The sequence below is a fragment of the Hemibagrus wyckioides genome, linkage group LG05 (genome assembly GCF_019097595.1).
Source record: "Hemibagrus wyckioides isolate EC202008001 linkage group LG05, SWU_Hwy_1.0, whole genome shotgun sequence".
Lineage (NCBI taxonomy): Eukaryota > Metazoa > Chordata > Actinopteri > Siluriformes > Bagridae > Hemibagrus > Hemibagrus wyckioides.
The window spans coordinates 6,541,059-6,553,062 of NC_080714.1; the positions used below are offsets into that span (position 1 = coordinate 6,541,059).

At 38.6% G+C, this 12,004-nt stretch overlaps 1 protein-coding gene across 1 annotated transcript; it reads left to right on the top strand.

Moving 5' to 3' along the window:
* The first annotated feature begins 4,596 nt into the window (after nt 1-4,596).
* nkx6.3 (NK6 homeobox 3) lies at nt 4,597-8,812 on the top strand. Its single transcript, XM_058389105.1, has 3 exons — nt 4,597-5,294; nt 6,263-6,435; nt 8,460-8,812. The coding sequence occupies exons 1-3, from the start codon at nt 4,883-4,885 to the stop codon at nt 8,685-8,687; spliced, it is 813 nt and encodes a 270-aa protein (XP_058245088.1). The 5' UTR covers nt 4,597-4,882; the 3' UTR covers nt 8,688-8,812.
* The last annotated feature ends 3,192 nt before the right edge of the window (nt 8,813-12,004 follow it).

Genomic DNA, 12,004 nt, shown 5'->3' on the forward strand with positions numbered 1-12,004 from the left:
GGGATTAGTCAGAGAAGTGGACTAATCCCATGATAACTCCAAATCACTGTCTATTGTGTAGAATATCATGTATATGGTATAAATCAGTCCCTCGGTCATAGAAATGAATGCAAAGATCGAGGAAAATCTGTGATACCCATTAGAAGTTGTGATTTTTCATAATTACTGCAATTTCCTTTTGTAGATTGTAATTGTAGATACTGCGATTTCCTTTTGTGGGCCAAGACGTGCCATGTCACATCATCACAACATCACATCATTTAGCCAAATACCTCATCAAACATGAGTGCAGCCATCATAGAAAGTAATTGCTTAAGTGTCTTCACCGGTAAGAGTTTAAAAGAAGAATCCTGTGCTTGTGATTTCACCAACTCAAGAAGTTTTCAGCCAAAAAATAACACACAGTTGTATCGCATCTAAACCACATTCCCGTAGACGACGAAAAGAAATACAGATCTCCTGCTAAAAAACCTCTTCGATCTTTGTCAAAAACTTTTCCCGGATATTAACAAACATCCAAACCTTTTTAAAAGTGTTTTAAGCATCCATTAGAAAATCTATTGTATGCAAGCGGACGCTAAATAAATGAACGGCGCAAAGAAAGTGATTACAATCAGGTTACATCAGCCACCCAGGTGATTAAAAAATAATCCCCAGCATGCACATTTCAAATCCTGCATCTTAATAACCACAGGGGAATGTATTTGGGTTAGATTAGATGGAAATTGTCATCATTTATTCATTACCCTTCATAAAAAAAAATCGTTAAATGTATAAAATCTGTAATCTTCTTGACGGAGTGGCCGGAATATAAAACAGAGCAGTGAATGATGGCTGAAGCTTGTGCTGTGATTCTTTACGAAGAATCTGGGTGAAGAGCATGAGATAGATGTTTAGACAGAGGAAAGAGGATTAAACCCAAGACTTTATGACTAGTCACTTTATGACTAAAATGTGCTGTTAATTACATCTTGTCTGAATATATATATATATATATATATATATATATATATATATATATATATATAGAGAGAGAGAGAGAGAGAGAGAGAGAGAAATATAATAGAAATATATAGAAATGATGTGAAATATGTGGTTGAGGAAACCTGTTCGGTGGTCTGGGCCTGTCTGTGTTGAACCTGTCAGTCATTTTATAGACACGCCCCAATTCCACTTTATTCCGCCCCCATTCCTGTGTTCCAGTTCCAAGTACAGACATACTGTATACATTATATACACCGATCAGGCATAACATTATGACCACTGAGAGGTGCCGTGAATAAGACTGATGATCTCCTCATCATGGCACCTGTTAGTGGGTGGGATATATTAGGCAGCAAGTCAACATTTTGTCCTCAAAGTTGATGTGTTAGAAGCAGGAAAAATGGACAAAGGCCAAATTGTTATGGCGGATAGACGACTGGATCAGAGCATCTCCAAAACTGCAGCTCTTGTGGGTTGTTCCCGGTCTGCAGTGGTCAGTATCTATCAAAAGTGGTCCAAGGACGGAACAGTGATGTACCGGTGACAGGGTCATGGACGACCAAGGCTCACTGATACACATGGGGGGAGAAGGCTGGCCCGTGTGATCCGATCCAACAGACTAATTGGTAATGCTGGTTCTGATAGAAAGGTGTGAGAATACACAGTGCGTGATGGGTCAGGGCTGTTTTGGCAGCAACAGGGGGACCAACACAATATTAGGCAGGTGGTCATAATGTTATGCCTGATCGGTGTATAACACTGTGCTTTTAATCATCTTAAGCACAAAAACATTCGTAGCACTTTTCCAAGATTTAGTGATGCTGCTTTTGGACACAGATCTGTATTCATGTCCACCGGGGCAGCAGGAGTGTGGTCAAGAATGTTGGGAAGTGAGTTGGTGAGGATCACACACCTGTGCCGGACTGTGTTAATAGCTGTTCTCTGTTGCAGTGAGTTGCATCAGGGATAAAAGTGAGGGAGACGTATAAAAAAATATACTTTTTCACACACTTTCTTCCCTTTGCCATGTTTATAGTTTATTCTATTTTCTAGTGTAATTATAATGAAATTCCGTTCTTCATATATATTATGTCGTACTGCATGTGGTTGTGTATGTGACAGAATTTCTTGATAATTTGATTAGGACAGGTATGTAAAGATGTTTAAACTGTTTGAACACACACACACACACACTCACACACACATGCTTGACAGGGTAACACAGAAATCAGAACTTGAATAAGTGTGCTAATAAGGTGTAACATGAAGCAGGTGTGAGATTAGTATGTATTATTATGTATGACATGCTGAGGCTGATGGGAAATGGAGTTTATCTGTTTGGGTTCTACCATGACAAGAAAATGCATTTTTTTTAATGCGTTAGAATTGTTGCTGTAATTTGTGAGACTGGTGTCCCCTGCTGGCCACAGACACTGCTGTGTGTTCAAGTGTTCAAGTGTTAATATGTTGTCAGGTTTGGGGTGCTTCTAGTGAGTGTACGGTGCTGTGTGAACTTTTACATGAATTGTTGGTTCTTTGGTAACTTTTAAAAGTGGTATAACAAATGTATAAGAAATAATATAATTCTCAAATTTGTGAGAAAAATCATGAAGTGGCGTTGACTAAATACTAAATCAGAAGATCCAGGTTTAAGATCCAGGAACTGAATTAAATTCCACATATCAGTACACCACTTCAATTATGTTTAAGTTTGCATAAGATTTTATGATTATTGCATATTATTGCATTGTATATTGCACTTTTTGCATATTGTAAATTATTGCATCTTAACTAAAATATTCTTGTCAATTGCCATATCTATCTATCTATCTATCTATCTATCTATCTATCTATCTATCTATCTATCTATCTATCTATCTATCTATCTATCTATCTATCTATCTATCTATCTATCTATCTATCTGCTGCTGGATATCTGGAATACTGTCTCTACTTCTGCTGGACATCTGGAATACTGTCTCTGTTGCTGCTGGATATCTGGAATACTGTCTCTGTTGCTGCTGGATATCTGGAATACTGTCTTTACTTCTGCTGGATATCTGGAATACTGTCTCTACTTCTGCTGGACATCTGGAATACTGTCTCTATCTATCTATTTGTCTGTCTGTCTGTCTGTCTGTCTGTCATCTATCTATCGATCGATGGATCAATCGGCTTCTCTGTCTGCCTGTCTGTCTGTCTATCTGTCTGTCTGTCTGTCTGTCTGTCTGTCTGTCTATCTATCTATCTATCTTTCTGTCTGTCTGTCTGTCTGTCTGTCTGTCTGTCTATCTATCTGTCTGTCTGTCTGTCTGTCTGTCTGTCTGTCATCTATCTATCGATCGATGGATCAATCGGCCTCTCTGTCTGCCTGTCTGTCTGTCTGTCTGTCTGTCTGTCTGTCTATCTTTCTGTCTGTCTGTCTGTCTGTCTGTCTGTCTAGCTATCTGTCTGTCTGTCTGTCTGTCTATCTATCTATCTTTCTGTCTGTCTGTCTGTCTGTCTATCATCTATCTATCGATCAATCAATCAATCAGCCTGTGTGTCTGTCTGTCTGTCTGTCATCTATCTATCGATCAATCAATCAATCGGCCTGTGTGTCTGTCTGTCTGTCTGTCTATCTGTCTGTCTGTCTGTCATCTATCTCTCGATCGATGGATCAATCAGGCTGTCTGTCTGTCTGTCTTATCTATCTATCTATCTATCTATCTATCTATCTATCTATCTATCTATCTATCTATCTATCTATCTATCTATCTATCTATCTATCTATCTGTCTGTCTGTCTGTCTGTCTGTCTGTCTGCCTGTCTGTCTATTATCTATCTATCAATCGATCGATCAATCAGCCTGTCTGTCTGTCTGTCTGTCTGTCTGTCTGTCTATCTATCTATCTATCTATCTATCTATCTATCTATCTATCTATCTATCTATCTGTCTGTCTGTCTATCACTACAAGTTAATGTTTGTATTGATTTATACCCCCCTGTTAAAATAGCAGATTTTTTTGTGATGTAATACAATGAAACCTATCTATCTATGAAAAAACAAAAAGAAAAGAATTATTCCCTAACTTCTCCCATAATTTTTTTTCCTGTGCTGTGAATTTGTGTTTTGTTTTTGAGGGTTATCTATCATTTTGATTTATCATTTTCATGGTAATCCACAAGGAAAAAATGAAGCAGAAATGTCTGTGTCGTCCAACACACAGCATATAGCAGAATAACAAGCTCGGTGTAAAAGCTGTTCCACCAATTCTCCATTAAGTCACTATTTGTAGCTCACAATTCTGCAATCAAAATCAACCCAACGGCCATGACAGGCTTCTAAAGTGCCATCTCTTTCCGTTCCGATGTGTAACTGCTGCTCCACACACAGGGCAGGGAGGCCATCAAAAACTCACTTATTCCTGCCCTGCCACTTCAAAAAGACATTAATCTGCCACCAGCCAATCCAGAGCTGCCGTCCTGCACGGTGACCAATCAGGACCTCTGCACGCTGCGTGCTTGTCCAGTCCAGGCCCAGCAGACTAACGCCGGTCATCATTATCAAGAGAGTGCCACATCTGTGCAAGGTAGCTCGTTTTTATGACCTGAGAGCGAGGAGCAGGGCATTTATCTGCAGGGAGTAGGACTGGGTTAAAGGTGGCAAGGCGCTTGGTGTTGACTTTGGAGTTGCAGCACAAAGTATGGAACAAAACAGGTGAAAGTTGAGGAGAAGAAATTTCTCATACTCTTATTTACTCAAAAGCAACTTCAGGAAGCTCTCCGTCTCGCTCTGGAGGGCAATCCCACAGTGGACCAGACCAAAGCTGGCCTTTCACGTGAGGCCGTTAAATATTAAATATTCACCCTGGATCCATCATTATTGGACAAAGACGGAGGACACTCACTGGTTCCCATGGAGCCCAACCTGTCCGGGTCTTTCCTCTTCAACAACGGTTTGAACCAGTTCCCGACGGACATCAAGGCGCCCGTGTGCCAATACTCTGTGCCCAACAGCTTCTACAAGCTCAGCCCTGGCAACCTGAACGCCCAGCTGCAGGCGGGCACACCACACGGCATCAGTGACATCCTGAGCCGCTCTGTAGTGGGAGCCCCGGCTAACACCGCACTGCTCTCGGGATATTCCAGCATGGGGGGTTTCAGTGGCACCGTGCCCACTCCAGGGGTGTATTATAACCGGGATTACACCCCAACAACTTTGGGTGCTTTCCCCAAACCTAGTGAGTGTCCGGGCATGAAGGGACGCACCAGCTGCTGGGTGGAAGGAGGCTACGACTGGAGAGGAGGAAGACAACAGTGCGGCAACAGTAAGAAAACTCATTCAGCATTATTTTACACAATAGGTACTGAATTCATTCATTTACTTTTATGAAGCATAACGTTTTCCTGTCAACTATTATCATTATAGCTATAGATATATAGCTAAATATAGATAATATATATAGATATAATATATAGATAAATTCAGTATAAACAAATTCTAATCAAGTTTTCTTTTTCTTTATCTGTATATAAAAAGACCTAAAATGTGTGAAACATGTCAAAAGATAAAAATTGAATATATAATATATTTTTTTAATTTATTATAATTGCTAATAATTAAATAAATAATAATATTTTTTTAATTTTTAAATTCATTTATTTATAAATAATCTTTTTTCATTTTTTATTTATATATATTTAAATAATATAAAATTATAATAATCATAAAAATTTAAATAATAGAACAATAATTTGGTTAGTAATCATATTAGCAATTATTCATATCAGCAAAAAATAAAAATATATATAAATCGATATCTAAACTTTATTTTATTAAATAATTGTGAAATATGTAAAATAATATAAATTGTTGCTATTAATTATAATTAATAAAGCTTTAATATTTGGAGCTCTTGTCATTTCTGGTATTCAGCAGCTTATTAAAATAACCCATAAACTATTAGACCCCTTTATTTAGTTAGGAACCAATACAGTAACTTAAAAATTTATAATTTAAGTAAAGTTCTTTCAACTATTTTTTCTTTTAGGTTTTTTTTTTTTTTGCTATTTCCAATTCATAGTAGACATGAATCCCCGAGTGTGATGCTTATTTCGTTTATTCTTGAACTAGATATTTTAATAACGTCTAAATTTGTGCATGCAATAAACCCACTAACTTTATTGCAATGAGCTGATCTGTGTAACTACACTCCAGAAAATCTTTATAACGAATCCAAGTAAATCAAAATAAAAGATTTACAAGGGTTAATCTGGTCCGTTGTTTGTTTCTCAGTAGACGGTGGACATCCTGGTGAGACAGTGGGCAGGAAGAAACACACACGGCCGACGTTCAGCGGGCATCAGATCTTCGCCCTGGAGAAAACCTTCGAGCAGACCAAATACCTAGCGGGACCTGAGAGAGCGAGACTGGCGTACTCCCTGGGCATGACTGAGTCACAGGTCAAAGTAAGACAACACAGTCTGAAAAATGACCAATCACACACACACACACACACAAACACAAACACACACACACTAATATTGACTTTATATATAGTCATATAGCCAGCTGTATGCATAGGATAGAATTAAAAGGTGTACTTTGACTAAATAGAACAAAATAAAAGTGAACAGAATACAATAGAATAGTCTTTTAAGTACAAAAAACAATTTATTATATAAGACTAATTACAATAGAACAGAAAAAACACATGAAAACGAGATGACGGAGATAGAATTTGAAAAGTGAATTATGATCCAAAAGAATTTGAAAGAAGGAATATTGGAATCGTGTGGAATAGAACGAGAGAATTAAAATAAAGTAAAAACGCATAATAGGAAGAAACGGAATACGAAAGTGTAGCTTACGGCAGAACACAATAGAACCATATCATACACCGCAAATTGCAATAGAATAGAAGTGAATAGAATCTAAATTTAAAGAATATCATAATGTTATTGCATGGTAGCTACCAGAATATGAACAGAATTAAAACGGTAGTAGAAAAAAAAGAGAGACGGGGGGAAAAAAGGGTAGCTTACGCTAAAACAAAATGAAATAGAATAGAATAAAGTACAATAGAATACAGATTGAATCGGATGATAAAATAGAACAGATTTTAAAGGGTAATTAATTACAAAAAAATTAATTTACAATATATATACAAATTATAACAAAAGATGTCACAAATATAAATATCATATAAATGGAACTAAAGAAATAATAAAGAGTGATTTCTAAAAAAAAAAAATAATATCCTTAAAGGGTGGATTACAGCGCAGAACAACAGAACAGAATTTTAAATCTTTTATAAAAGCTGAATAGAAATGAACAGTAGAAAAAGAGCCGCGTACATTTGATTAGAAAAAGAGCACGTTAAAATAGAATAGAAATGAATAGAATTAAATGAAAAGAAAAGGCAGCAGACCAAAAAAAAAATCGAATATAGTAACAACAGAATAGAATTTTAAATGGAATAAAATAAAATTAAAACATTAGGCAATAAACCAATTAAATAGAACAAAGCAAAATAGGCTACGGATGAATAAAAAAAGTTTACCAAATAGAATAAAACAGAATCAAATACAAAGAGTAGTTTGCAACAGGTTGGAATTGCAAAGAGCGAATTTCTGTAGAATACTTTGGACAAAATAGAATTGAAACAAAAGAGATGAGAGGTAGAACAGTTGAATAATATTTAAAATGTTTGTTAAAATAGAATAAAATAGAATGGAATGAGATGAAGGAATTCAAAAGACATAGGGTTGAGTGCAAAAGAATTAGAAAGTAATTAGGATAGAATATGAAATTATTATAGCAATAGAATAGAAAATTATTATAACAATAGAATAGAATAGAATAGAATAGAAAATTGTTATAGCATAAGAATAGAATAGAATATGAAATTATTATAGCAATAGAATGGAATAGAATAGAAAATTATTATAGCATTAGAATAGCAATAGAATAGAACAGAAAATTGTTATAGCATTATAATAGCAATAGAATAGAACAGAATAGGAAATTATTATAGCAATAGAATAGAATAGAATAGAATAGAATAGAATAGAATAGATTTATTGTCACTGTACACGTTTCATCTTCAAGTATCTGACACTTATATAGCACAATATCAGAAATCTGTACACACACACACACACACACACAGCTATAAGTGTGATCCTAGAGATTTGTGTATATTCAATTCAATTCCATTCATTTGTATAGCGCCTTTTACAATGGACATTGTCTCAAAGCAGCTTTACAAAAGAAGATAAACAGAGAAAGGAGAGGGGGGAAAATAAATAAATAATTAACTAGAAATAAATTATTAATAAATTATTAAATTAAATTATTAAACTATTTTATCCTTATTTAATTTCATCCCTACAGTGTATATCACTGTGCACTTACTGTATACACTCTTTATGTGGCTTTTATTGACACTCTGCTGTGATGTGTGTATGTGTGTGTGTGTGTCCTCAATAAGGTGTGGTTCCAGAACCGGCGCACTAAGTGGCGTAAGAAGAGTGCGTCTGAGCCGAGCTCCACTCAGGCATCCAGGGCCGAGAGACAGGGCGCCTCAGACACCGAGCTGGAGGATGAGGAGTACAACAAACCTCTGGACCCCGACTCGGACGACGAGAAGATCCACCTGCTGCTGCGCAAACACCGCAGATCATTCTCAGTGCTACGCCTGGGGCCACATCATGTCTGACACACACACACACACACCTACATGTGTATATGACAATGTTTACATGCTGAATACTGAAACACGCGCACACCCACGCATAAAGCTTTAACTTTTCACTTTCTCAAACTTTGCTGCATTCTCCTTTCAACGCCACATTTCTGTATATAATTCCCAAAACGCTCTTTATTTATTGAACTTGACACGCAAGAGAAATTGTTCCGCACCACTCGGGTTATGCTACCGCGTGCAATGTCGATGTTTAATAAATATATAATAGTGCAATAAAGTCTTGTTATTGCAAGTGTTTATTGTGTCACAGTGAGAAAGAGATACAGTTAGAGAGAAAACTCTATCTCCGGGGCAATTTGCCTTTCAGACTCTTGACTGGTGGATGAAGTGAAATCCGTAACACACCTGGTATGCTGTTAGAGGAAATTAATCAACGTCTTGGTCTGACGTCAAGAAGAGTTTCATGACATGTTTTATTCCTTTACACCAAAGCAATATGCCTACAAATGATTTGTTTATAGATAGTGACTGTTTAAAGATAATTGTTGGTATGATGAAGGACATGTTTGTCAGACATTTCTGGAAGCTTGTGCTTTAAAATGACAAGCTGTGGGGTCCAAAGAGAGAGAGAGAGAAAACGAAAGTCCGGACTGACTTTTATAACATAAGTGATAACAGGAACGAACTGATTATGTTCATGTAGCAGCATACTTTGTCATGATCCTTAAACAGATCATGTTAAGGAGGGTTTAGTGGTTAGCACGCTTGCCTCATACCTCCAGGGTTAGGGGTTCACTTCCTGTGTGTTCTCCCTGTGCTTTTCCTCTGGGTACTCTGGTTTCCTTCCTCAGTCTAAAGGAAGGCATGCTGATTGGCATCCCTAAATTCTCTGAATGAATGCGTGTGATAGGTTGGCTCTCCACACAGAGTATCCCCTAGGATAGACTCCAGGCTCCTTGCACCCCTGTGTAGGATAAGCACTACAGAAAATGGACTTAAACGCTACACCATGGTCAATTTAGACAAAGATCACAATGAGATCCATGTCTACATTCTACATTGTTTAGCTAAAGCTGTTACAATTTCAACAGCGTCGAATCTACCGGTGCTAATAGCGCATATTAATTAGCCTCAGGTTTGTGTTACGTGGAGTTTTCTCAGTATGTTCCTCAATTGCACTCATTGTTACGTTCGAATTATTAAGGGAACAAAGAAGGTTTGTCACCCGCTCGTATTGCACCACTGTCGGGAAGGATGTCAGTATGATGATAAACAAAACGCCGTATCTGTAAGTTGTGCAGTAACACCCTCTTACTGATAAGGCAGCATAAAGCTATCTGTGTGCGTTTCAATAACACCTGCTGCACTAATGCGGCGAGTAAACACATTATTCACAGCCCGGCGTTAGACAACACCAGCGGGTCTGAACGTCTACAGGTGCCAATTATTAGCACCCGTGATGTTTACGCCGTTGTTTATCGCCTAACGCCACTGCTCGCAATCCGCGAGGCGAACTGCTAACTGCGGTCCCATGACAACTGAAAGACACGAACAACACAACAAACTAAGCAAGCGACTTTTGAAATAGTTTGCTGCAGTTTCGTTGACGCTCTTGATAAGAAATTGGGAACTGAAGACAGATACGCTGACAAAAGCCAACTGACGGGCAATGTGAGTCAAAGATTACAACAGGCTTATTACTTAAAATTAGGACAGGAAGTATTTTGAAAATAGGGGGGGGGGGTCCAATTTTTTTACTGTCCAGTTTCAGTGAGCCTCAGATACACTATATTGCCAAAAGTATTCGCTCACCCATCCAAATAATCAGAATCAGGTGTTCCAATCACTTCCATGGCCACAGGTGTATAAAATCAAGCACCTAGGCATGCAGACTGTTTTTACAAACATTTGTGAAAGAATGGGTCGCTCTCAGGAGCTCAGTGAATTCCAGCGTGGAACTGTGATAGGATGCCACCTGTGTAACAAATCCAGTCGTGAAATTTCCTCGCTCCTAAATATTCCACAGTCAACTGTCAGCTGTATTATAAGAACGTGGAAGTGTTTGGGAACGACAGCAACTCAGCCACGAAGTGGTAGGCCATGTAAACTGACGGAGCGGGGTCAGCGGATGCTGAGGCGCATAGTGCGAAGAGGTCGCCAACTTTCTGCAGAGTCAATCGCTACAGACCTCCAAACTTCATGTGGCCTTCAGATTAGTTCAAGAACAGTGCGCAGAGAGCTTCATGGAATGGGTTTCCATGGCCGAGCAGCTGCATCCAAGCCATACATCACCAAGTGCAATGCAAAGCGTCGGATGCAGTGGTGTAAAGCACGCCGCCACTGGACTCTAGAGCAGTGGAGACGCGTTCTCTGGAGTGACGAATCGCGCTTCTCCATCTGGCAATCTAATGGACGAGTCTGGGTTTGGCGGTTGCCAGGAGAACGGTACTTGTCTGACTGCATTGTGCCAAGTGTAAAGTTTGGTGGAGGCGGGATTATGGTGTGGGGTTGTTTTTCAGGAGCTGGGCTTGGCCCCTTAGTTCCAGTGAAAGGAACTCTGAATGCTTCAGCATACCAAGACATTTTGGGCAATTCCATGCTCCCAACTTTGTGGGAACAGTTTGGAGCTGGCCCCTTCCTCTTCCAACATGACTGTGCACCAGTGCACAAAGCAAGGTCCATAAAGACATGGATGACAGAGTCTGGTGTGGATGAACTTGACTGGCCTGCACAGAGTCCTGACCTCAACCCGATAGAACACCTTTGGAATGAATTAGAGCGGAGACTGAGAGCCAGGCCTTCTCGTCCAACATCAGTGTGTGACCTCACAAATGCGCTTCTTGAAGAATGGTCAAAATTTCCCATAAACACACTCCTAAACCTTGTGGACAGCCTTCCCAGAAGAGCTGAAGTTGTTATAGCTGCAAAGGGTGGACCGACGTCATATTGAACCCTATGGATTAGGAATGGGATGTCACTTAAGTTCATATGCGAGTCAAGGCAGGTGAGCGAATACTTTTGGCAATACAGTGTACAAGACTGAATCCAGATGTGGTCGTTTGCTGATGTTCATCATCCACCTGAGACGCTTTTCAGCTCAGTACAGTTGTCAAGAGCTGTTATTCGAGTTACCACAGACTTCCTGTTAGGTCGAAGACTGAAAAACCCCGGACTTGAGTCATTTGTGAACTACTTAAACCATCATCATCATCATCATCATCATGCTGCCTGAAGTTGCAGCTGAAATTGCATACCGGATATTTCCCTTTTTTCTGATGTGTTATTTACTGATTGATAGATAGATAAATAAATAAATAAATAAATAAATA

Coding starts and splice junctions, on each gene's coding strand:
- nkx6.3 (XM_058389105.1), top strand. CDS start 4,883: ATGGAGCCCAACCTGTCCGGGTCTTTCCTCTTCAACAACGGTTTGAAC. Junction 5,295..6,262: donor AAGACAACAGTGCGGCAACA/GTAAGAAAACTC, acceptor TTTGTTTCTCAG/TAGACGGTGGACATCCTGGT. Junction 6,436..8,459: donor TGACTGAGTCACAGGTCAAA/GTAAGACAACAC, acceptor GTCCTCAATAAG/GTGTGGTTCCAGAACCGGCG.